The 21294-nt window shown below is 44.4% G+C and overlaps 1 protein-coding gene across 1 annotated transcript in view; it reads left to right on the top strand.

The window, feature by feature from the left end:
* Positions 1-17059, top strand: part of CRACR2A (calcium release activated channel regulator 2A) — a 134630-nt gene extending 117571 nt beyond the window's left edge. The window contains exons 15-17 of the mRNA XM_007937072.1: positions 12548-12649; positions 15125-15201; positions 16975-17059. Of these exons, the coding sequence (XP_007935263.1) occupies positions 12548-12649; positions 15125-15201; positions 16975-17059 (264 nt within the window). The remainder of the gene's footprint in view (positions 1-12547; positions 12650-15124; positions 15202-16974) is intronic.
* Positions 17060-21294: the final 4235 nt, after the last annotated feature.

The raw sequence follows: 21294 nt of genomic DNA, 5'->3' as shown, positions 1-21294 counted from the left end.
TATGTTATTACCAAATATTTTTTCCCAATCTGTAGGTTCTCTTTTGACTCTTTTGGAGAAGTCTTTGGAAGCACATAAACATTTAATTTTTAGAAGTGATTCATTATTTTTTGCCAACACCACAACTCAAATGCATCAATTCTTCTGCAGTGTTTATTTATTGTCCAGCTCTCAAATCCATATGAGGCTATTGAAAATATCATGTCATGGGTCAGGTGCATCTTAGTCTGCTTGGATAGTGCATGGTTTAAAATCAGGAAAGACGTGTGTCAGTGTTGTATCCTCTCACCATAATTATTCAATCTGTATTCGGAGCAAATCATCTGAGAAGCTGGACTATATGAAGAAGAACGCAACATCAAAATTGGAGGGAGACTCATTTACAACCTGAAACAAGCTTACTTGCTTGTGTAAGATGACACAAGCTTACTTGCTGAAAGTGAAGAAGACTTGAAGCACTTACTGATGAAGATGAAAGACTACAGCCTTCAGTATGGGTTACACCTCAACATAAAAAGGAAAAAAAAAAAAAATCCTCACACCTGGACCAATAAGCAACACTGTGATAAATGGAGAAAAGATTGAAGTTGTCAAGGATTTCATTTTACTTGGATCCACAATCAACACTCATGGAAGCAAAAGTCAAGAAATTAAATGATATATTGCATTGGGAAAATCTACTGCAAAAGATCTCTTTAAACTGTTAAAGAACAAAAATGTCACTTTGAAGACTATGGTGCAGCAAGTCCCATAAAACCTTGCATGTGCCCCTGTTACATATCACATGGCTATAAGAGTATACATTTACCAGTCCTGTCCTCTGCTGGGCTCTGAGACTCCTGTGGACAGAAACTACATTTTCTTTGTCCCTGTTACCCAGGTGGTTAGCATGGAACCCCAGTGTTCAACAGATGTTGGATAAATGAATGAACAGCGTATCTTTGTGAAGGCAGAACACTGGAGTCGTTTATTTACTTATCCTTCTGGCCTTAAAATCTATGATTCTTCCCACCCAAATCTGTCTCTCTTTTAAATTTGACTGGTGGTTCTCTACTCTCCATCCACATCCTTCCCAATACCACTAAACATAAAAAACACAATGGAAGCCAGACTCAAGGATTTCTCAGAATTTAAAAAAAATATAATTCCTCAGAATTGCTGTGTCTAAAAGACTTTCAATAGAGTAACTTTTGAAATGAAGCAGATTGGCTCTAAACCAGTCTAATGGAAACAAATGGTGCAGATAATCTGGAACTAAGTTCCTTTTTAAACTCTAAAATCTATAATACAATTTCTTTTTTCTTTTTCAACAGAAGTTAAGCACCAGGAAAGATTTTAGGGATTACTTAATCCAGTAATCTTCAAATTTATCTTCTTTGGAGGTCTGGGATCAGACTAAAGATCCCCAGGGACTGGGACAGGGCAAGGGGCAAGGAAAGGCTTGTTGTTGTTGTTAGATGCTGTCAAGTTGGTTCCAACTCATAGCAACCCTTTGTGCAACAGAATGAAACATTGCCCAGTCATGAGGCTTTCTGTGGCCAGTTTTTTCAGAAGTGGACTACCAAGTCCCTCTTCTTAGTCTGTCATAGTCTGGAAGCTCTGGTGAAACCTGTCCACCTAGGTAACCCTGCTTATATTTGAAATACTGGTGGCATAGCTTTAGCATCACAGCAACCACAACCCACCACAGTGTGACAAACTGATAGTCAAATGGTGGAGGAAAGGCTTAGTGTTCACAATACTGGGCCCCTTTACCCCCATCAAGAAGTTGTTCAGCTTCTTCTAGCTTTGCATATTGGATATCTAGGTACAATTTTATTAGTCAAAAGTGTTTCTCTTTGAAAAGCACTGATTAGTGCAGCGACCTTATTTTTAAGATGAAGAAATTGAGACTACAGCTTCTCTAAGGTCATTCATCCTATTCCTAGTAAAAGACATTTCATGTCCTCCAATATTTAAATTTTGACATATATTAGAGCTAGGCAGAGCAGTCCAAGAGGTCTATGACTAATGGCAATGGATGCAGACAAGTTTATGGAACTGCATTCTCTGCCATCATTCAAACAAACTCACTGCTATCACGTCGATTCCAACTCATAGTGACCCCCATTTGGTTTCCAAGGCTGTAAATCTTTAGAGAAGTAGATTGCCCCTTCTTTTTCCTGCAGAACAGCTGATAGGTTTGAACCACTGACCTTCTGGTTAGCAGCCACATGCTTTACCTACTATGCCACCAGAGCTCCATCTGCCATCATTAGAGGCATCTGTTTGCACAGAAAGCCTGGGAGCTAGCAGAAGAAGTGGAACCTCAGGTTGAATTTGTCGGTGTTGTTGTTGTTGTTGTTGTTGTTGTTGTTATTGCTATGTGCCGTCAAGTCGGCCCCGACTCATAGCGACCCCTCCTTGGGTTTCTGAGGCAGTATCACTACGGAAGTAGGATTGCCCAACCTTCCTTCCGAGGAGTGGCTGGTGGTGGTGGTAGTAAAGATATATCAGAGGACTGCCATCACAGCTAGAAGGAGAAGTTCAGTCTGTCTCCAGGAAACTGTGCACCAAGCACTAGACATTTGGCAATTCCTGCATCAGATAAAAGCTGAAAGCAACATCAGCACATGCTTCAGCTCAGAAGCCTTGGTGCATCCCTGAGCTCGGGAAGCCAGGCAGAGATGGTAAATCCATACATGTTAACTCTGAATGATCTCTGTGTGGGTGGAGTTTTCTGTATAATTTGTAGCTTGAGTTTTTCCTTTCTTAAAATTTTAACACACGTTGAAGTCAAACTCTAAATGGTGATTCCAAACCTGGATGAGCACCAGGATCACCTGTGGAGCTTTGAAACAAATTCCCAAATGGAATGGTTCAGGGCCTGGAAATGAAAAAAAAGTAACACCTCCCCAGATAATTTTGAGTCTCAGCTAGGTACCCAGTCTAAACAAGTGCATCTCAAATGCTAATACATGTGGGAATCCCCTGGATATCTTGTTAAAATGCAGAATCTGACTTAGCAGGTCTGGGTTGGGGCCTGAGATTCTGCATTTTGAATAAGTACACAGGTGGAGCCAATATTACTGGTCCAGGGACCATACTTTGAGTAGCAAAACTCTAAATCCTTTTAAAAGATGGCCATGATCCTTTCATGAGAATTTCCTGAGCATCTAGCACATGCCCAGCACTCACTAGGCACTCTGGAGATCTCAGTACAATAGACCCACAAAACACATTCAGTTCAGTGGCACAGGGTTGGAAAGCAAGTGCAGGAGGCTGTGTCAAATGGCAGAGTATATGTTCAGGTATGGAATAGTGGCATCATAAATGCAACTATTCTCAAGATTCTTGAAAAGCAAAGTTATTCTGCCTTGGCAACCAGCAATCAGAGATGTCAGGTGATAGATTAAAACTTGACACCTCATTTGATCTGAGGGGAACTGAAAATAATAAGTACTTTATATTTGTGGAGCACCTTATTTTTCCAAAGAGCTCCAAGCACTTTACTAACTCCCTCGCCTGGAGAAGGGAGGGTGGAGGGGGAGCTTTAATAATAGTCTTCAAGGCTCTGAAGCCTTATTATTAAGTGAATGGTGGCCAGCTGTTCTCAGTGCCCCTTCCTCCCTCAACCTGAAAAGCAGTACAAGAAGAAAGGGCTAAAATTGCCATAGATTATACATGGGAAAGACTCACTCTTGGAAGAGGTGGTGTGGAGCAGGAACAGATGCCTGGAGTAGGTAGTGGGGTTTCCTGAAAAGAAAGTTCTTACTGTTCCAGCTTAGCCACTGCCTGGTCATGAAACATTTACCAATCACTCTAAGAGGGAATGGACCAGGTACTCTGAAAGTGTCCTCCTGGTCCCCAAGTTCTCTGGTGTGTAAGATGAGAGGACGGAGGCAGCCCTCCTAGCCCAGGCAGTCACAAAAGCCCTTGCCACAGGTAAACTCTATGCTCTGTGAAGTAGAAGGATCCTGTCCCTACATTGTTCTCTCCTACTCCTCCTGCCCCATCTTCTTCCCACCTAGGCAACCTTGCCTGCTGGCTTTCTACAAAAGAGACCCAAACCGGGCCTAGACACTCTGTGATGATTCTCTTATCATTTAAAATTGTCTATGTACCTTAGAAGAAGCTCTGGTGGTGCTGTGGCTAAAGCATTGGGCTTTAACCAAAAAGTTGGCAGTTTGAACCCACTAGCTGCTCCATGGGAGAGAGATGAAGCAGTCTGCTTCTGTAAAAATTTAGAGCCTTAGAAATCCTATGGGACAGTTCTACTCTGTCCTATATATTTACTATGAGTCAGAATCAATTCAAGGCAGTGAGATGTACCTTAGAGGAAATCAAAACAGTTAGTCCTTCCTGCCAAATCAGCATTCCCAACTCCCACATCCTTGTCCTCTCTGTTGGGTGGGACTTGTTTAACTACTTCAATTTGGAGAAGAACCTGGATGGACTCTAAGGACCTCCGTATTTAGACCACAGGGCAAACTGGACACCTGATGATTTGGGGGACTGCATTAGATAGAGAAAAGGAGCCCTGGTGGTGCAGTGGTTAAAAAGCTCAGCTGCTAACTGAAAGGTTGATGGTTCAAACCCACCAGCCACTCCATGGAAAAGATATGGCTGTCTGGTTCTGTCAGGACTTACAGCTTTAGAAACCCTATGGGGCAGTTCTACTCTGTCCTTTTGGGTCACTATGAGTCAGAAAAGGAGCTCTGGTAGCATAGTGCCTAAGGCACTTGACTGCTAACCAGAAGGCTGGTGGTTCAAACCCACCAGCCACTCCTCTGAAGGAAGGTTGGGCAATCCTACTTCCGTAGTGATACTGCCTCGGAAACCCAAGGAGGGGTTGCTACGAGTTGGGTCCGACTCGACGGCACATAACAACAACAACAACGAGTTAGAAATGACTTGACAGCAATGGGAGAGAGAGGAGAGAGATCACATAGAGAAAATGGAACATGGTACAAGATTGAATGGGGCATTATATCCCCAAAATCCAGATTCCTTGTCCCAGTGTCTGTGGTCTTGGATTGTTGGACTTATCTTTTAGATCTCTATGCCATTCTAATAGCACTATGTTATTCTAATAGCACTATGTTATTCTAATAGTACTATGTATTCTAATAGCACTATGTAAGCCGCAGGGATCCAGGTGAGGAGAGGAACTCAGGCACGCCAAAAGCAGCAGTGAGGGAGAGCAGGAAAAAGGGGATTAAAAGCCAGGAACCCTGACAGAGAAGCAGTCAGCCACAGGGACCCAGGTAAGGAGAGGGAACTCAGGCACGCCCAAAGCAGCAGGGCAGGAAAGCGGGAGAAAGGGGATACAAAAGCCAGGAACCCAGACAGAGGAGCAGTCAGCCACAGGGATCCAAGTGAGGAGAGGGAACTCAGGCACGCCCAAAGCAGCAGGGTGGGAGAGCAGGAGATAGCGGGGGATAACAAAGCCAGGAACCCGGACAGAGGAGCAGTCAGCCACAGGGAGCCAAGTGAGGAGAGGAACTCAGGCACACCCAAAGCAGCAGTGTGGGAGAGCAGGAAAGGGTATTAAAAGCCAGGAACCCTGACAGAGAAGCAGTCAGCTGCAGGGATCCAGGTGGGGAGAGGGAAATCAGCCACGCCCAAAGCAGCAGGGCGGGAGAGCGGGAGAAAGGGGATAAAAAAAGCCAGGAATCCAGACAGAGGAGCAGTCAGCCGCAGGGATCTAGGTGAGGAGAGGAACTCAGGCACACCCAAAGCAGCAGGGCAGGAGAGCAGGAGAAAGGGGATTAAAAGGCCTAGGAATCTGGACAGAGGAGGAGTCAACCACAGGGACCCAGGTAAGGGTGGTATGAGAGGTTTCCAACAGGGAGACAAACTTGTCTGTCGGTTTGTTCTACTGTGGTGACGTGTTGATGTGAGTTTTGAGGCTAAGCCACTGGTGTTTCACAGCCAGCGGGATGCACATGGTGCACAGGTATCAGCCTAGCTTACAGACTGAGACAGACTAGGAAGAAGGAGGAGGCCATCCACTTCTCAAATAACTGGCCAAGGAAAACCTTATGAATAGCAAAGAAATAGTTTGATACTTTACCGCGCAACTTTATGAATCGTCCAGTTGGGTTAGAAGGCTCTCAGAATAGGACTGGGAAAGAGCTGCATCATCTGAGTAAACCCAGCCTTAGTCCCATGGATAAGGTAAAGCTTTTGAGACCTCCATTGCTGATGTGGCACCACTCAAATTGAAGAGAAACATCTGCAGACATCCATTAATCATTGGAACATGGAATGTACGAAGTATGAATCTAGAAAAATTGGAAGTTGTCAAAATGAAATGGAACACATAAAGACTGATATCCTCAGCATTAGTGAGCTGAAATGAACTGGTTTTGGCCATTTTGAATCAGTCAACTATGTGATCTACTATGCCGGGAATGACAGTTTGAAGAGGAGTGGCATGGCATTCATCATCACAAAGGATGTTTCAAGATCTGTCCTGAAGTACAATGCTGTCAGTGATAGGATAATATCCATACGTCTACAAAGGAACTGTTTCAAGTGCTGAGGAGCAAGGATGTCTCCTTGAGGACTAAGGTGTGCCTGACACAAGCCATGATATTTCCAATCACCTCTCGTGTGCATGTGAGAGCTGGACAATGAATAAGGAAGACCGAAGAAGAGTTGATGCTTTTGAGTTGTGGTGCTGGGGAAGAATGCTGAAAGTACCATGGACTGCTAAAAGAACTAACAGATCTGTCCTGGAGGAAGTGCACCCGAAATGCTCCTTGGAAGTGAGAATGGCCAGACTTCGTCTTACCTATTTTGGTCATGTTGTCAGAAGGGACCATTCCTTGGAGAAGGATGTCATGCTTGGTAGGGTGGAGGGTCGACAAAAGAGGGGGAGGCCTTCAATGAGATGAATTGACACAGTGGCTGTGATGATGGGCTCAGGTATAGCAGGAATCGTGGAGCTGGCGCGGGATTGGGCAGTGTTTTGTTCTGCTGTGCATGGGGTGGCTATGAGTCAGAAATGACTCGACGGCACCTAACAACAACAACATGGCTTTAAGTCAAGGAAATGGAATATGACTTTTTTTTTTTTTAATAGTGTTTTGACTATCTAGTGCTAACAGAAAATACCACAAGTGGATGGTTTTAGCAAACAGAGATTTATTTTCTTACAGTTTAGGAGGCTTTAAGTCCAAGTTCAAAGTGCCTGCTCTAGGGGCTGGGTGAAGGCCCCTTGACCTTTGGCTTCAGCTCTGCCTCCAGTTCTGTGCCCACTAGAGCTGGAGGCTTTTTCTGACCCATGCAGCTGCTGGATGCTGAGGCTGACAAACCCAAGATCGACCTGTAAGATGGCACAGTGCCAAGATTAGCAAGCAACATGGCAGGCCACTAGTTCAAGTCTAGAAATAGTCCCAAGATCAGCAGGCAACATGGCAAGCCACTGAGATGAAGACTTAGCCAAATGCAGGATCCAGATGTGCCTAGAAGTTCAAGATCTTTCTCAAAGTGTCTTCTTCTATACTGGAGCAGGCTGTGTACCCAAGGCAACTAATTAGCTGCTCACAGCAGATTCCACCATGGAGTTGATTACACCACATTCAATCTCATCATGTGGAATAACTGCATCCAGCTGCCCAGCTGCTGAAAACCAGGCCCAGACAAGTTGACACACAACTTTAACTACTACAACTAGTATCTTTGATTTTGCCTTTTTTGTACCCCTTTTCAAGGAGCCCTGGTGGCATAGTAGTTAAAGCAGTCAACTGCTGATCAAACAAAAAGTTGGTGGTTTGAACCTACCAACTTCTCTGTGGGAGATGTGGCAGTCTGCCCCAGTAGAAATTTACAGTTTTGGAAACCCTATAGGGCATTTCTACTCTGTCCTATAGGATCACAATGAGTTTGAATTGATGCAATGGCAGCTGAGTTTTGGTTTTGGTACCCTTTTTGGTTCTCACGGACTTGTTTTAATTTTCTTCAGCTTTAACTTGAACTTGCATATGAGTAATTGATGGTTTGTTCTGCAGTTGGCCCCTGGCCTTGTTCTAACTGCTGATATTGGACTTCTCCATCAACTCTTTCAATCACCTCATCTGCATGGAAAAGCTGGACAATGAATAAAAAAAGACCAAAGAAGAACTGATGCATTTGAATTGTGGTGTTGGTGAGGAATATTGCATAGACCATGAACTACCAGAAGAACAAACAAATCTGTCTTGGAAGAAGTACAGCTAGAATGCTCCTTAGAAGCAAGGATGGTGAAACTTTGTCTCCCATACTTGGGACAGGTTATCAGGAGGGACCAGTCCCCAGAGAAGGACATCATGCTTGGTAAAGTTAAGGGGCAGCAAAAAAACAGAAAGGCCCTGAGTGAGATGGATTGACACAGTGGCTGCAACAATGGGCTCCAACATGATAATGGTTGTGAGGATGGCACAGGACCAGGCAGTGTTTCTTTCTGTTATGCATGGGGTTGCTAGGAGTTGAAACCAACTCAACAGTACCTAACAACAAACAACAACCCCTTTTTGGGTGATAAACATTAGAACTGGAAACAAACTTGGAGATTAACCTCATGCAATATCTTCTTTTATAGATGAAAAAATTGAGATCCAGAGAGAGGAAGTGACTCGTCCACAGGCCCCCGCAGCTTGTCAGTGGTGCAGCCAGAACTAGAATCTAGGGCTTTGCCACTGCATTATGCTTCTCCCTTGTCACATGGTCCATTGTTGAAATCTGTTACTGAAAAATAGGTGTTCATTTCTTTTTCAATCCTTCTCTCTTCAGCCTCAAAGCAGAGCAGCTTTTCAGCTCAAGGGGGGCAAGCCTACTTCCCTCTATGTTCCTGGGCTGCTAGCTAATTCCTATTGCATGATCTTTGTCGTTGGTGACAATGTACAGCACAGAGCAAAATATAGCAGTTTGATTTTTTTTCCCACGTTCCAAGTTGAGCTTGAAGTGCTGGCAGTTTAAAACGAACTACACAAATAAATCTTGTTTTGACTCATAGTGCAGGGGGTGGATAAATATGGAAACCCCCAAGATATAATTTTGCAGTCATTTTTTTCTTAGCATAACTGCATGCTTTAATGTGCTGAGAAATTTTTCATTCTGGCTCCAGAGAAATAGCAGCACTATCCCAGCTAAGTGCTTTTCCTTGCCTCCCAGCAAACAGATATTAAAACACACACACACACACACGCATATACACACTGCAAGCAACCAAATCCAGCAGCTGCACATTCTGAGCTGAGTGCCAGTCCTCTGCTCTGAGTTGACAGCTCTTGTTATTTAAAGTCAGAGATGGGTAATCTTTGGAATTTCAACACCCATCTTCCAACAAGCTGGAGTTCAGAGAAAAGCAACTAAAATGATCAAAAGGGTAAAAAGACTTCTGTGTCAGAAGCATAGAACAAACACAAGCTTTACAGGCCTATTTTACAGAGCAAACAATAGAGGTTCGGAGAAGAAGAGTGACTCAGGTGAGTTACACATTGAGATGAGGGCAGAACCAGAGCAGAGCCTGGGTGCTCTAAAGAGAGATCAAGTGCTGGGCTAAGGAGCTGAGATTTCTTCACTCTTATCTGCAATGCCTAACGGGTTTTACTAACCTCTATAAAAATATCAACTACAGAGGTTGAGTGGGCCTTAGACTTGTCACCAAGTACCAGAGATAAGCTCCGGCCTCTTACAAGAAAGTGTTGCTTCTCATCTAGTGGAAAATTATGAATATCTTTGTGCCAAGAGGAAGTCTCTGGGTGGCAAATAGTTAAGTGCTCAGCTACTAACCAAAAGGTTGGCAGTTTAAATCCACCCAGAGGCTCCTCAGAAGAAAGGCTGAGTGATCTAGTCTGAAAGATCATAGGAGCTCTGGTAGTGTAGTGTCGAAGGCATTTGACTGCTAACCAGAAGGCTGGTGGTTCAAACCCACCAGGCACTTTTCTTGGAAGAAAGCTTGGGCAATCTACTTCTGTAGTGATACTGCCTTGGAAACCCAAAGAGGGGTCGCTATGAGTTGGATTCAGTCATAGCCATTGAAAACCCTACAGAGCACAGTTCTACTCTGAAACGTATGGGATCTCCATGAGTTGGAATTGACTTGATGGTAACTGGTTTGGTTTGTGCTAAGAGGTGACAAAGGTTGAAAACCTCATTAAGTATGAGAAAGTTTAGGCAGACAGCTCAAGGCTTTTAAGGTTAAAATCAGAGAGGACCATGAGACATCCAGCCCACCTGAGTCCCCATGCCCCTGTATCAGAGACTGATCTTGGATCAGGGTGTTGATGACCGGCCACTCATGATATTAACATACCATCTGTCTGGCTTTATATGTATTTTCACTTATTTTTGTGGTATCTTTGAGATACACTTAATTTTCCTTTATCAGTGGCAAGCCAGCCCCAGAGAGGGGAAGCAAGTTGTCCAGAGTGGTTGTGAAGGGAGGAACAATGCAAAGAACAGAAACCACAGCACCTTCTAAAGCTCTTTCTTTCTTTTTTTTTTTTTCCTTCCCCTCAAGAACTGCTTTTAAAAGGAAAGATGACTGCCCTTTCTTTTCCCATGAGGCAGCACTGCTGTATATGGTACAGAGGGCTCTGATGTTGGGCTTATGAATTATTCTCTACCTCATCCTATTCAGTCATTCAGGATCCATCATCCCTTTTCCAAGTGAGGAGGCTGAAGGCCATCACCCAATCCAAATAATAACAAAATCCAGGTTAGAATTTGGTCCTGGGATTTCAAGTCTGATGCTCATATTTTTGAACATTTCCATGTCAAGAAATCCCACAAGTCTTAGTCACTCATCACATATAAATCTACAAATATCTCTGCCATGTGCTCCAAACAGCAAGCCCATTTCCCTGCTTCTGCCTCTTCTTTTTCTGTTGCACATCACAGTCAGAAGATGGGGGTATTCCCAGAACTAACCCTCTAGTTAATAGGGAGCCATAGCATTCCATATATGCCATAAGTAGGTTTTTCAATTTCAAATATTGGAATATGGTGCAACCCACTTAACAGTACATGTAATTTCTTTTTGATGGGTCAGAAGACACTGTAGGATCTTGTAGTGCCTTTGAGTCATCATTAAAACCTGTTAAAATCAATTCCAACTCATAGTGACCCTATAGGACAGAGTAGAACTGCCTTGTCAGGTTCCAACGCTGTAAATCTTTACAGAACCAGACTGCCACACCTTTCTCCCATGGAGCAGCTTGTGGTTTGAACCACCAACCTTTCATTTGGCAGCTAAGCACTTAACCACTGTGCCACCAGAGCTCCTCATCATTTATAAATATTAATTACCACCTTACTGTGGATACGTTTAACTGCCATTTTTAGAGACTTTTAGTTAATATGACATTAGATAGCAGAGTGAATTGGAAAGAATCTAGAGAAAAAGTTTAGAGAATTGTGGACTCTATACTAAAGTGACTTTGTTGTTGAATGTGCAGATTAAGGAACAATAGAGGCTTAATTTTAAGTGTAGTTGTGTTTAAACTTAAAATAAGTATACCTATAAGATGGACTTTGGACAATTATTTGACATGGTAAAGTCAAGAAGCTGAAGAAGTGGCAAAACTCTAACTTCTTGTTCGCTTCTGTTATTCCACATCTCCTCCATTTAGTAAAACACTTAGCTACAGTGATAACTGTTTGCTAGCAAATTATGATTAAAAGGCCTAATTAAATATTTCACAAAGTAAAAATAACAACCTGCTTAAATGTGAAAATTACCATATTTCCTCACTTAATATCTGTATGTCCTGGGCCCTTTGCCCTCAGAGAGGCACATATACACCCAATTTACAATGGAGGACGTGGACATGCTGGGGTGCAGGCTCCTGGCTGACCTACCATAGCTGTTGGATGAGTAAATAAGGTTGATCCATTGAATAAACCTGTTACTTCTGGTCAACAAGTGCAGCTGCTCATGAGGGCCTTTCTTCAGAGCCAGTGCACCCAATGACAGGGAGATGTTGGACCCCATGTAGTGACCTACAGTTAGGCTCACAATGGCACCCTGTGTGGCCCAGTACTCAGGGAATCCCACCCTCAGGGAAGTTATGTGCTCAATGTGAGACCCCTGGAGATGCCACTTCTAATCAACGCAGCCTCCAGACAGCTCTAAACCACACTGCATGGATTCCCTTGGTTGAGTGTTGTCCACTTAGACTGAGTTTTGTTACTTAGGAATGCCTTAGGGGTTCCAAAGATCCATAATTCAGCAGTGTCAACTGTCCCCCCCCCCAGCACACTTGGGGATCCTCCATGTTCTATTCAAGATCCAAGGAGAGTGGTGAAGGAGGGAGGGGAGATTGCATGGATAAGGACTGGGAGGCACCCAGAAGGCAAACCTCAGGCACTCTACAAAAGCTTTGTTGATTGAGGCTCTGGGAACTCTGCTCTCTGCTCTCTGGATGACTGTCATCACCTGTGTTATCATGGGGGGGGCGGTTTGGAAGGGGATTGGGGTTCTCAAAGCAGATTGTATCTTTTCAGCCAACATTTTAAGCCTGTCTTTATGAGTTTTCTTTTTGGAGCTTCTCTCAGTTGGGAGTTATCTCTTCTGCAGGAAGCTGTGGGAGATTGCATCCCTGTTCTTCTGCTGGGCAATAAAATTGACAACGAGAAGGAGCGAGAAGTCCCACGGGGCCTTGGAGAGCAGCTTGCCAAGGTGAAGAGCAAGGCTTTCTGTTTCTTTGGGTAGGGTGGGACTCCCTCGGGGCAATTAGGACCAGAAGCCTTTGTGGGAACCTTCTCTGGAAGCCTTGTGAGAAGAAAGTAATTGGGCAATAAGGGTGTCTGGGCATCATGGGACAGCCAGCTCCTATGCATTTAGACTTAGGCTTTCCATAGAAAGCCACAGATTGCAAGATGGAGCTGCCAAGGGTCTACTAGAGCTTAGAGAATTATCCCAAACTTCTTCCTTTAACTCAGAATTATAAATTATGAGATATAAGAGATTACTTAATTCAATTCCCCCAGCTCATATCTGAATCACATATGTTTCTACTTGATCTATGTTTCTACTTGATCACCTTTCAAGATGAAAAACTCACTATCTATAAGGCAGTTTGTTCTTTGAACAGCTCTGTTAGAAAATTCATTCTTCCATTCAAGATTAAGGCTCAAAGCTGTGAACTCAAGATAAACTGAGGGGATAAACTGAAAGGATAAAATAAGCATTGCCCAAGAAGGCAACGAGTGGGGTTAATGGAAATCACACTAGAAAACAAATAGGAAGTGCTCATTGCCTGCCGTCTTCTATTGCCTTGGAGCTTGGTTTTCATAGAACCAAGGAAGATGGTATGCATTCTAGCCCTATGATTCTATAGTTCTTAGTTTGCTTGCTCTAATCAGGGACTCATGACCTCAGAACCTGGGAAAATGAGCACAGATGGTAAGAGTTGAGGAGAAAGGAGGAAGAGTTTGGCAGGTGTTCATGTAGAGGGTCACTAGGCAATTATGTGTCCACAATCCCTGATCCACAATTTGTAAATCTAAAAAGCCCTGTGAACAGAAAATTTTTATGCATTTCACCTGGGGGAAAAAAAAAATCAGATTAGAACTGAAGTGAAACTATTTATGACCTTTATTTGCCTCATTTTATGTGAATATTCATGTTGAATTACAGAGTACTGTCCCAGACCCACTGAGGGTACTGTGTAATAGACAGAATAAAATCAACTGCAATGGAATCTACTCTGACTCAGGGCAACCCTATGTGTGTCAGAATAGAACTGTGCTCCATTGGCTTTTCAATGGCTGATCTTTCAAAAGCAGATTGTCAGACAGTTTTTATGAGGTACCTCTGGGTGGACTCCAGCCTCCAGCCTCCAGTCTCCAGCCTCCAGCCTCCAGCCTCCACCCTTTTAGTAAGCGGCCAAGAACATTAATGATTTGCACCACCTAGGCAATATACAGTATCTATATGCATTGTTTTTCTAAAATCCAAAACATACTGGTCTGAAAAATACATCTGTCTCCAAGGATTTTAGATAAGGAACTATAGGCCTGTATTACTATTATTCCATTTTCTTTTCTTTGGTCACAGGAAAAAAAAAAAAGGAAGTTAGTGATTTATTCAAATCATCAGCAGTGGGGTCAGAACTGGAGGCTAGAAGACTAATTTTGTCTTCTTACTCTAGGTCTCTGTACTTTCTATCCCACCACCTTTACTATTTGACAGGCTGACCCACAACCAGGTTCTGAAAAAAAATGGACCGGGAGAGATAAAATGTATGGGGCTGGTGAAGAGGGCAGAGGCTGGAGCTGGGCCTGCTGAGTGTGGACCAGGAGAGTGGAATTCAGAGGCAGCTTTGGCAGTCTTTGCAGAGCCTCTTGGTCTGAAGCCACGGAGGAAGTGTCCTCACTCCACTAGCCCACGTCACCACAAAGTGTCAGCCTCCAAGAAAATCCTGTCTAAAAGCGAAGAGTGCTACACCAGTAGCATTGTCATAATGAAGCAGAAAGTCTATTAATGTGTGATAAATGGAATATGATGCACCTTGGCCAAGGGCTCCTGCACGCATGCAACACAGCCCCAGCCTAATAAAATGATGGGCGCTTTTCCTGGGGCACCAGTGCTGACAACCTGGGCAGCTGGAATGTTAATGAACTGGTGAGGGGAGAATTCCTCTGGGAGGGCCTCAGTGACTTCTGCCCCAAGGTCCCTGGAATGCCAGCATCCTAGGAAAAATATGCTGCTGGGAGCCCTGCCATTAAGGAAATATATGGCCTGCATAGGGCAGCCATGTGCCCTCTAGCCTCAGTTTCCTGACTGAAATAGAAAGAATCTTGCCTGACCTGGCCTGTGTGGCCTTGCCTGCATCCCAGAACTAGTGTGAAGTGAGAATTTTCATTCCTGAGAGCAATTTGAGAATGTAAAGCACTAAGGCAGCGTAGGGTTTCATTGTTTTACAACTGTTATAGCTCACCTGGGAGATGGTTACAGAACTTGTATTTGTCAGGGAGTCTGAGGAGACAGAAATAAACCATGTACAGAGTTGGAGGGGGGTGCTGAGGAATTAAAGGGGGATTATAAGGAGGAAGTGGGGCTGGGAGTAGATACAGGCAGGGTGCCCCCTACTCCCCACAGCTCTCTCTACCTTCCCCCAATCCTTTTGTTCCCTGTGTTTTATGATTCTAGGAGCACAGTCTGATCTTCTATGAATGCAGTGCCTATTCCAGTCACAATGTCAAAGAGTCTGTGCTCCACCTAGCCAGGTAAAAGAGACACAACTTACTAGGTAAAGCGACTATCTGAATCCAGCTGTCCCAGGTGTGGTGAGAAGCACTGCCTTCACCTCTGCCCAGGACCTTCCTTTCCTGTCACTGAACCTTCTGAGTAGAGGAGATGGTGGACCAGGTCTTTTTGTGGGTTGCTGGGGTTAGGGATGATCTTCTAAAACATAATAACGATGAAAAAGAAAGCCCCTGTCTCACACACACACACACGCACACACACACACACACACACATCTTTCGCAGAGTCCTTCTTCTAAGTCTTAAAGGCTGCCTTTATCCCAGGGGTCTTCTTTTTTAAATGCAAATGCTCCTGGGAAGGTCATATCATAGGTCCTTCCAAAACCAAAAACTAAACTCACTGCTGTCAAGTTGATTCCAACTCATAGTGACGCCTCCTTGGGTTTCCGAGGTGATATCTCTACTAAGTAGATTGCCCAGTCTTCCTTCCAAGGAGTGGCTGGTGGGTTTGAACTTCCAGCCCTCTGGTTGGTAGTCAAATGCCTTAGGCACTACACCACCAGAGCTCCTATAGGTCCTTCATCACTGGAAAATGCCTTAGCAGGGATTAGTTGGCAGCCAACTGGGAGCACAAATGTGTTATAATATGGGTTCCTGGGTGAGGAGAAAGAGCCAGGGAAAGGAGGGGCTGTGGTGGAAAATCAGAGGTATCCAATGTAATGGTTTTCATGTGTTGCTAAAAGGACTGGTCCCATGGAAACATTGATTCCTTAAGTCCCTGATAATACTAAAATTAAGAAAATGAAACCTCACTGGGCCCCATTTTAAATATTTGGGCATTCATTCATTCATCCCTCTGGACATTCATTTCATCTGTCCGTCCACCTATCCATCCACCTATGCATCCACCTGCCCATCCATTCATCCATCCACCCATCCACTCAATTAATACTTAATAGTGCCCATTTTGTGTCCAGTATTCATTTTAGGACATTTAAAAAGCATTTTCATTTGAGTAATTAAGAACTCAGAACAAATCTTTATATGCACTGGAGACACTGTGGGATTATAGAGTACCATGGGAAAAAGTTCCAGGCTTTTCTCTGACAATGAGTCCCTGAGCAAGTGCCCCTGCCTCTCTGAGCTTGCTTGGTCATGTAGGAACATCAAGCATACCTTCCATGTCACTCACAGATTGTCCTGAGCATCAAAGAAGTTCCTGAAGGTGAAAGTGCTTTGAAAGAATAAAACAGGGAAAAGATACCATTATTTTTCATCTTCCACCTCCTACATTTAATCTGGAGCTGTGTCTACATGGGACAGAGTTAACAATCAACAGATGCATCTTTTGAGCTGAGCCTCTACTGTATGACTATTACTGTGCTCAGCTGCTGCAGAAACACAAAGGCAAAGGATATAGCCTTCACCCTTAAGTAGCTCATTCTCTGGTGAGGGAGGCAGCTGAGGAAGTAGTGCATTATGGTGCTGGTTGAAGGGCTATAATGGAGGAGGAATCACAGTGCTGTCAGAGGCATTTAGGCCAATCTACAGTATCAGAGGAGGCTTCTTAGAGGAGTGTCTTGAATGATCCATGTTGACTAAACTCTCTGGCTGTACAACTACAGTTAGGAACCTAGATTCCCCACGGGTAGACTTTCTCTGACCCTCTGGTGCAGCTGAGTTCCTTCCTTATTACCCAGATGACCTGTATAACCTGAGGGTGGCTGGTCCATGTTGCCAGCTCCTGGGCCCATCACCTTCTCTAGTACTGATATACATCTTCCCTACTTCCAGGATCCTCAAGAAGCAAGAAGACACAGTGAGAGAGGACACCGTTCAGGTTGGCCACCCTGCCAAGAAGAAATCCTGTTGTGGCTGATGGTAGGCCTCCCAGGACTGCTGCTGTAGGAGCCTGCAGTCCCAAGGCCCACCCTAAATCCTGCACATGGACTCCTGTGTGAATAATACCACTCACCAAGGCCTACCAGACCTTTGTCCTTGTCAGTGACTTGCCTCTCCCAAAAGGAAGAGAAGTATATCAAGTCAGGAAAGCTGCTCTTGGTGCATCTTGGAGTATTTTCTCTCTAGACCCCAGATGTCCATTCCTTCTTTTTCAGATTGGTTTCCTGGGGAAAAGGAAACAGATGGGCTTTTCCAGAACAGCCATTACGTGCCTTCTCCATCTCCCTTCTCCTCCCCTTAACCTTAGGAGCTGCAGCACTGCAGTTGCCATGGCAACTGTGTAGGTCCCCCGACTTGCTGCTTCCTGCAGGCCAGAGGATGTATTGCTTGGGTGATGCCAGTGTAGTTTGACCTGCTTTGGCTCCTATTCTCTGGAGGTCAATGAGATGCCCCTGTTATTTGCTTCGTGGACTTTGAGATACTCTGGTTGTTGAGAGAAACAAACCAGGGCATCCACATTCTATTCAATCACCAGCACCACCCCACCACTGGTCCTTCTCCTTGCCAAATTCATATCCTTCAGAGTCTGGCCTCTTGGCAGCCACTATCCCACTCTATTTGCCCCTCAGGTTTTCTGGAACAGTGCCTTACAAAGAACCAACAGCCTTTCCTCCCCATAGCCCACCCACAACCCTGGCTCCAGGATGGACTATGGTGATCAATTTATGCCTGGGGTTAGAGGATTAGGCTTCCTATTTAAATTTGATGAAAAGATGAGAAGAAAACTAGAGGAAAAAAACCATCTGCTGCTAAACCGAGAGACCATTTCTGGAGGGTATAAATAAGGTATATACAGCTATATAAAAGCCATTTTCTAAATGTTTCTCAAAATAGCTCTGTGAGAAATCGTACATGATGATTAACGGGGTAGATTGACATGCAAGCAATGAGGCCCAACACTAGGTCCAGAGTTAGACTTTATTTTACTTTATTCCAGAAGATGGTATTTAAAAAACAAAAATCTGTGGCTATGATGTTGACATTTTGCTGGCATTGAGAAGCGAACAGCATATATAGGGGCTTCAGCATCCCAGTGACTATAACAGCACAGGGCACTTTGATTAAAGGGAATGATCTGGAGCTGTGTTCTGTTTCCTTCAGCTGGGGGGGGGGTGAGTTCCTAGTCTCTTATAGTGGTCTGGGCTCACAGCTGGTTCTCAGGGGTGCTGGCAAGGTGAGCATCCCTGCCTAGCAATGGGAGGTTGGATGAAAAGTTCACTGTCCATTAAAATCCTAGGACTACAGATCCAGGCCTCCCCAGGAAAATGGGCAGCCCACACCCAAATGGAGTTACTGGGTAACACAAATGTCTACTAGACAAAATATTGGTGCTTCAAATCCACCCAGAGGTGCCTGGGAAACAGGCCTGGCAATCTGGTTCCACAAGGTCACAGCCTTGAAAACCCTGTGGAGTATTTCTGCTCTGAACATCTGGGATCACCATGAGTCAGAATGGACATGCTGGCAGCTAACAATACCCAAGTAGCACAAGCAGGGAGAGAGAGGAACAGAGAGTGTCCACAGGTCTCCAAGAAGGTGGTTCAAGATGATTCCACATACCAACAGGTAGGAGACACAGTTCCCAAGGGTGTGGACCCCGGCACCTTTTTCCTTGGCTTCCCGAAAGAGTCAGAGCCCTTATAGGTAGATCACCAGGTAAGTGTCCACCTCTTTTCTGCAGATTTCTCTTCCTCATCTAGAGCTTAGAGGGACCAGAGAGCCCATGGAGGGTATAGATTGAAATCCACGACTGAGCCCCAGGAAGTGAGTGCTCCATGAGCTGGGGCAAGCCAACTCTCTTCCTGGGCTACCATCTCTTTATCATTAAAATGGATGAGCTACATGACATTTCAGGATCTTCCTGTTCTGAGTGTTTATGATGACGTATTAATTTTCCATCCTAGACCTTGAGCCCCAGTACAGGATTGACAGAAACTCACAAAAACATCTTTCCCTAAGGGATGACAATGGTGATGGTCTCATTAGTGGGATGGGGATGGGGAGTCACCCACAGGTGGTCCCTCAACATCTGCATGTGTTGTTGTATAGCTATGTGTTGTTGTGTGTGTAGAGAGTGGAGTAGAAGATAGGGATGGCCATAGAGAAAGTAGACCCACTCTCTTGTTTGGAGCAAAAACTCAAGATGGCAGCTGGGGTTTATGGGGCAAGCAGAGCTACACTTGGAGTTCCCTGGGCCCACATCCCTTCATCCCTGATAACTAGCTCCTTGTTGAGAACTGAAGCCATTTAGAAAACATGCATTGAGGACTTAGAACAGGATGGGGTGACCCTCATGCCTGGTTTTCCAGCAGGCGGGTAAATCTCTACAATACCTCAAAGGTCCAGACAGAGAGAAAAGGGCAGAGAGGGTCTTCAGACTTCTGCTGTTTCCTCCTCCAACTCTATTTGAAAAGGTATGAATGAGAGAGACTTCAGAAAGATTTTGAGATGTTCTTGTCCCCAGGTCTCAACCTCTTCCCCAATCTCTCTTCCTTTTAAGCCACCAAAATGGCTTAAAGATCAAAGCAATATCAGTAGCTGTCCCAGAGCACACAAGCCATGGGCATAAGACTTTCAGAAAAATCTTCTGGTTCTGTCTCATGTACATTGCTATATGACCTTGACCAAGTCACTTAACCAGGCTTCTTCCTTTCCTCATCTGTAGAGTGAAGACTTCAATGTCTGCTTTGCAGGAACATTTTCAATATTAATGGGAATATGTACACACACACACACACACATATACACATACACACACACGTGTGTGTGTGTGTGTGTGTGTGTATCGAACCAAACTGACTGCTGCCAAGTCGGATCCGACTCATAGAAATCCCTCCTTGGGTTTCTAAGGCAGTATTACTACGGAAGTAGATTGCCCAAACTTCCTTCCGAGGAGTGGCTGCTGGATTTGAACTGCCAGCCTTCTGGTTAGCAGTCAGATGCCTTAGGCACTATGCCACCAGATATATATATGTGTGTGTGTGTGTGTGTGTGTGTGTATAATACTTAGCACAGTGTACATACTAGGTATTAATATGTAAGGACTATTATTGTTATCAAAATCTAGTTGTTGCCATAACATCTGCCTTGTTTCATTTTCAGATTTAGAACCAACTCTGGTGGCGTAGTGCCTAAGGCATTTGACGGCTAACTGGAAGGCTGGTGGTTCAAACCCACCAGCCACTCCTTGGAAGGAAGGTTGGGCAATCTACTTCTGTAGTAGTACTGCCTTGGAAAACCCAAGGAGGGGTCACTATGAGTCACATCCGACTCAACGGCAGTGAGTTTGGTGTTTTTGGTTTAACATTAACTAAGCATCTGTCCAGAACAGGGTACATTCTCAAACACTACTTCATTTCAGTGCCTAGTTCCCCAGCCTATTTGCTTAGTTCCTAAACTCTTACCAGGCTTTGCCTCTTAGCATCATTATCTTTTGTTGCTGTGAGTTTCTTGGTTACTCTCACCACCCAGACTTTCATCTGAATGCCCTGGTTTTCCTACCAGTGTCCTATCTTGCCAGTGTCTGCTGCCTGATTTCAGCCCATAGCCCATTCTGTCACTCCTTCTCATTCTCTAGGACTCAGACAGCAGCTCTTGGTCTCAGCTTCTGGTGGTTCCCGACCGAAGCTCATCACCATCTCTGACACCACACCTACTCCCCATTCTGACTCCTTGTGCTTCTTCTGGAGTCTGTTGCATAACTTCCTTCGAGATTTTAATCCCTAAACTTGGGAAGGGTTTCAGCAAGCTTATATTCTTGATTGTTTTTTTGGGGATTACCATCAACATCTCAATTTATAACCATCCACTCCTTGCAAGGAAGGCTGGACAATCTACTTCCATAGAGATACTGCCTCAGAAACCCAAGGAGGCATCACTATGAGTGGGATTCGACTCGACAGCACTGAGTTTGGTTGTTTTGGTTTATTTCAGATTAATACTGACATAATTTCAGTAACATACAAAAACTTTGTTCCTATATAGCTCCATTACCCCCTTTTTTATGCTGTTATTGTCACAAATTACATCTTTATACATCGTGTGCTTGTTGTTGTTGTTGTTGTTATGTGCCGTCGAGTCGGCCCCGACTCATAGCGACCCCTCCTTGGGTTTCCGAGGCAGTATCACTACGGAAGTAGGATTGCCCAACCT

The sequence above is a fragment of the Orycteropus afer genome, unplaced genomic scaffold (genome assembly GCF_000298275.1).
Source record: "Orycteropus afer afer isolate SDZICR_OR568_19922 unplaced genomic scaffold, OryAfe1.0 scaffold00040, whole genome shotgun sequence".
NCBI classification, from domain to species: domain Eukaryota; kingdom Metazoa; phylum Chordata; class Mammalia; order Tubulidentata; family Orycteropodidae; genus Orycteropus; species Orycteropus afer.
This window is presented reverse-complemented; position numbering and strand designations above follow the sequence as displayed.